The sequence below is a fragment of the Limulus polyphemus genome, unplaced genomic scaffold (genome assembly GCF_000517525.1).
Source record: "Limulus polyphemus unplaced genomic scaffold, Limulus_polyphemus-2.1.2 Scaffold294, whole genome shotgun sequence".
NCBI classification, from domain to species: Eukaryota; Metazoa; Arthropoda; class Merostomata; order Xiphosura; family Limulidae; genus Limulus; species Limulus polyphemus.
The window spans coordinates 714399-717763 of NW_013665904.1; the positions used below are offsets into that span (position 1 = coordinate 714399).

At 33.2% G+C, this 3365-nt stretch overlaps 1 protein-coding gene across 6 annotated transcripts in view; it reads right to left on the reverse strand.

The window, feature by feature from the left end:
• Positions 1 to 420: 420 nt before the first annotated feature.
• The window catches only part of LOC106457125 (solute carrier family 25 member 51-like), a 12356-nt gene continuing 9411 nt past the window's right edge, over positions 421 to 3365 (reverse strand). For all 6 annotated transcript variants that reach the window (XM_022382942.1, XM_022382939.1, XM_013916511.2 and 3 more), the window contains exon 2: positions 421 to 1460. In XM_022382942.1, the coding sequence (XP_022238650.1) occupies positions 495 to 1436 (942 nt within the window). In that variant the 5' untranslated portion in view covers positions 1437 to 1460 and the 3' untranslated portion in view covers positions 421 to 494. The remainder of the gene's footprint in view (positions 1461 to 3365) is intronic.

The window sequence follows — 3365 nt, forward strand, 5'->3', positions numbered from 1 at the left end:
CCATGAAAGATTCCCAAGCAGTTATTTTCACAGTTTTATGCAATCATATAGGGGATAAGTAGGTTTATTAAAACAAGAATCAGGTGCACAAGACTCGAGAGTGTTAAGAGCTTCATTAGTTTGTTGAATGTGTTATTCGCTTTATTTATTTTTTCTGAGATGTCTAAAAAATTTTATAGTTGGGTGAAACAAAAAGTTTAAAAACACGCTCAGCTTTTATTCCCAGAGTATTAGAAGAAAATAACAGAGCTCTTAAATACTTTGTGAAACAATCCATGTATTTTTGTGAAAACATCTCTTCCCATTGTATAATTCACTCATGTAAAGATAAAATATTTCTTAAACTTCCAATTTGTTGGTCACTACTTTATCTAAATTACAACCTTAAAGTTAAAATTGAATTATTGTCAGCCAAGCATCAAATGTTTCTAAGTTACTTTATAACACTTTAAATGGTTTTCACTAACATTCAATACATGAGAACTTCTACAGTATTAAGTTGTACATCTAGCAGCTGATGATGGATAAAATATCTTCTTAAGAAGTTCATAAGAAGCATTAATAATCCCCCAGGAGATTAAGGCTCTTGTATAGTTGATATGAACCCCATAAAACATGTTCTTTATCCTATAACCCCGTTCTACATAAGTTAAATGAAGGGCCTCAGAGAAGCTCAGAAAACGAGTTCCGTACTGAACTTGCATTTTTGTTTTGACAACATTCACAGGGTAAAAAATAGTACTGATTATGGCACCAACAACAGCCCCACTCACAAAGTCAATTATAAGATGCCCCAACCATGAATTACTGGTTGGCAATGTTTCTTTGACTTTTCCTCGCAAAGAAAAGAACATAATATTGCTTGGTCCATTTCTCATAAGAATTGCAGTCAATCCTCGAAAATATTCTTTGGTCCCAAATTTCCTTAGTTCTCTAAATGCATGAAAGGTATTATGGAACTGTTTATGGTAGTTTCGATCTTGCAAGAGTGTCTGAATTCGCTCAAAGGGCATAAGTATTGCTTCTGTTGTCCCTGCTAATACTGATGATATACTTAAGCAGAGGAAAGGAGAAATAGAAGGGAATTGTTTCTGCAAAAAGTTACTGTATTCATTGTAAGTTCCAAACATTATGGACACAGACACAGTTTTTTGAATAAGGGGAGGCAAACAACCTCGATACAGGCGATGTAGTCCATCTTGTCTTAACTGATGAATAGCGTCATATAGGTGTACTCCATCTCTCATCTGCCGGAAGATGACCTTATGAATAGGGAAAGTAACACTGATATTGATGAAAGCTGCTCCCCATCCACATGTGTATTCTTGCAGATTCCTTGTTGTCTTAGGTTTACATTGGCTACTGCTTTCCAATATAGAAGTTTTAGAAAATTGATGGTTGGTATTTGTGGTAACAGGCCGAGATATTTCAACCATAGCCGAAAGTCTAGTTTTTCATTTCTAGAAGAACAAGAAAAAAAAAAGATAGTTATCTGGAAATAAGAAGCTAAAGTTACATTTCATGCATAATTTTCATCACTGAAAATTATTCAGTAATATGAATTATAAAATATCAATCATAAAATTAAACTACTTACTCAAATAAACACAATTTTTTAATGATTATATATAAATGTTTCTATTTTCATTCTAGTATTTCCTTAAAGGTGACTGTGATGGAACAAATCAACTGGTCTGATGGTTAGCAAATTATAGCTTGCACGGCTTGGCTTACGGAGGTATTGAAATTATCTTGTGATGTAAATCATAATATGCTTTTGTTCTATGTGTGTTTGAGTTTAAGTTTTGGAGTTTCATCAATTACAAAAACAAATTTTTTGTGACGTTTTTTATATATTTTTCCCAGATCCAATTTAAAAAAAAAGACTTCCATAAAATAAGCACAATAAAAAAAAACATTAAGTAACCCTAATTATTGTGCATTAATGGGCTACTTTGTGGCTTACCCATACTGAATTTTATGCTGTTTCTCTTCTCCAAAAATGTAATCAACATTCAACCAAATTTAGAAAGAAAGAAAAAAAAAAAAAAGGTGTGACATACACTAATCACATGCACATCAAATTGATGAAGGGCAAAGGCTAGCAAGAGTGAAATATGTCTTCTGTGAGAGGAACTTCAATGTGTAAAGAACAAGCACAAAATTACAATTCAGAACTTCATTATATGATGGTCATGATATATGAAATAATGTTAACAGCTAACTCCAAGCCTAGGAGGGTACAGAAAAAGCCTTGCTCCAGATAGTAAATGAACAGCCTAGGCCAGCACAATAACATTGCAGTCTCAACTCAACAAACAGTAAACAAAAGAACTGTTGGGTTGATGGTTAAGGGGGGGGGGGGGGGTTCTATTCAATGCTATAGCAATACACAAAGTAGTTTGAGATGAAAATCCAGCCACTCTACCTATCAATAAAGCAGAGAGAGAGAAAGACAGAATTGCCAAATGTGAAAGCATAACTTGGAAGCATCTAGATAAAAAACTGATTTGAGTTATTGAAGAAGACATCTTCAAAGTAAAAGCCTCTCTGAAAGTAGTGGCCATGGCATCTGTAAAAAAAGAAACTATGGCAAAGCTCACAAAGAGTATAAGAGATAAAATTAAAAAAAAAGCATCATAAATTTAAGAAATTTAAATTGACCGGTATGACAGGAGATTTAGAAGATTATAGTAAATCTATAAAGTAGGTGAAACAGGAAATTAGGACTTCAAAAAGGATGTATGAGAAAAGGTTGGCTGAAAATGTAAGAACTAACAGTAAGGATTTCTTTAAATACATTAAGGGTAAACAAAATGTTAGGATGGGGTAGAACCCTCAAGGGATGATAAAGAAAGGCTCGTATCTGATGATTAGAAAATGGCCAAGTTATTAAATTTTGCTTTCTTTTGTTTTTACTAACCAATATTCAAGCAGTATTCCACATCTTGAACAATTGATAGATGAAAACAAGATCGAACAAGATGATTACATTAATGCTAAGCTGGTTAAGAAACATTGAAACGTTTAAAGAACGATAAGGTTCCTGGGCCAGATAATATTTCCCCAAAGGTTTTGAAATAGGTTAAAGATTGGATATGTGAGCTTCTTGCTACTATTTTTTGTCAGTCCTTGATAAATGGGGAGGTACCAGAAGACTGCAGTTACCTAATGTAACTCCGCTTTTCGAGAGAGGTGATAAAAATTGTGCCAGTAATTATAGACACATTAGTCTTACATCAGTTGTGGGAAAAGTTTTGGAAAGTCTGATAAAAAAATGCTTTGCAGTCATTTAACAAAGTTTAGAATTTTATTGGATATCAACATGGTTTCACTAAGGGAAAATCTTGCCATACAAATATTTT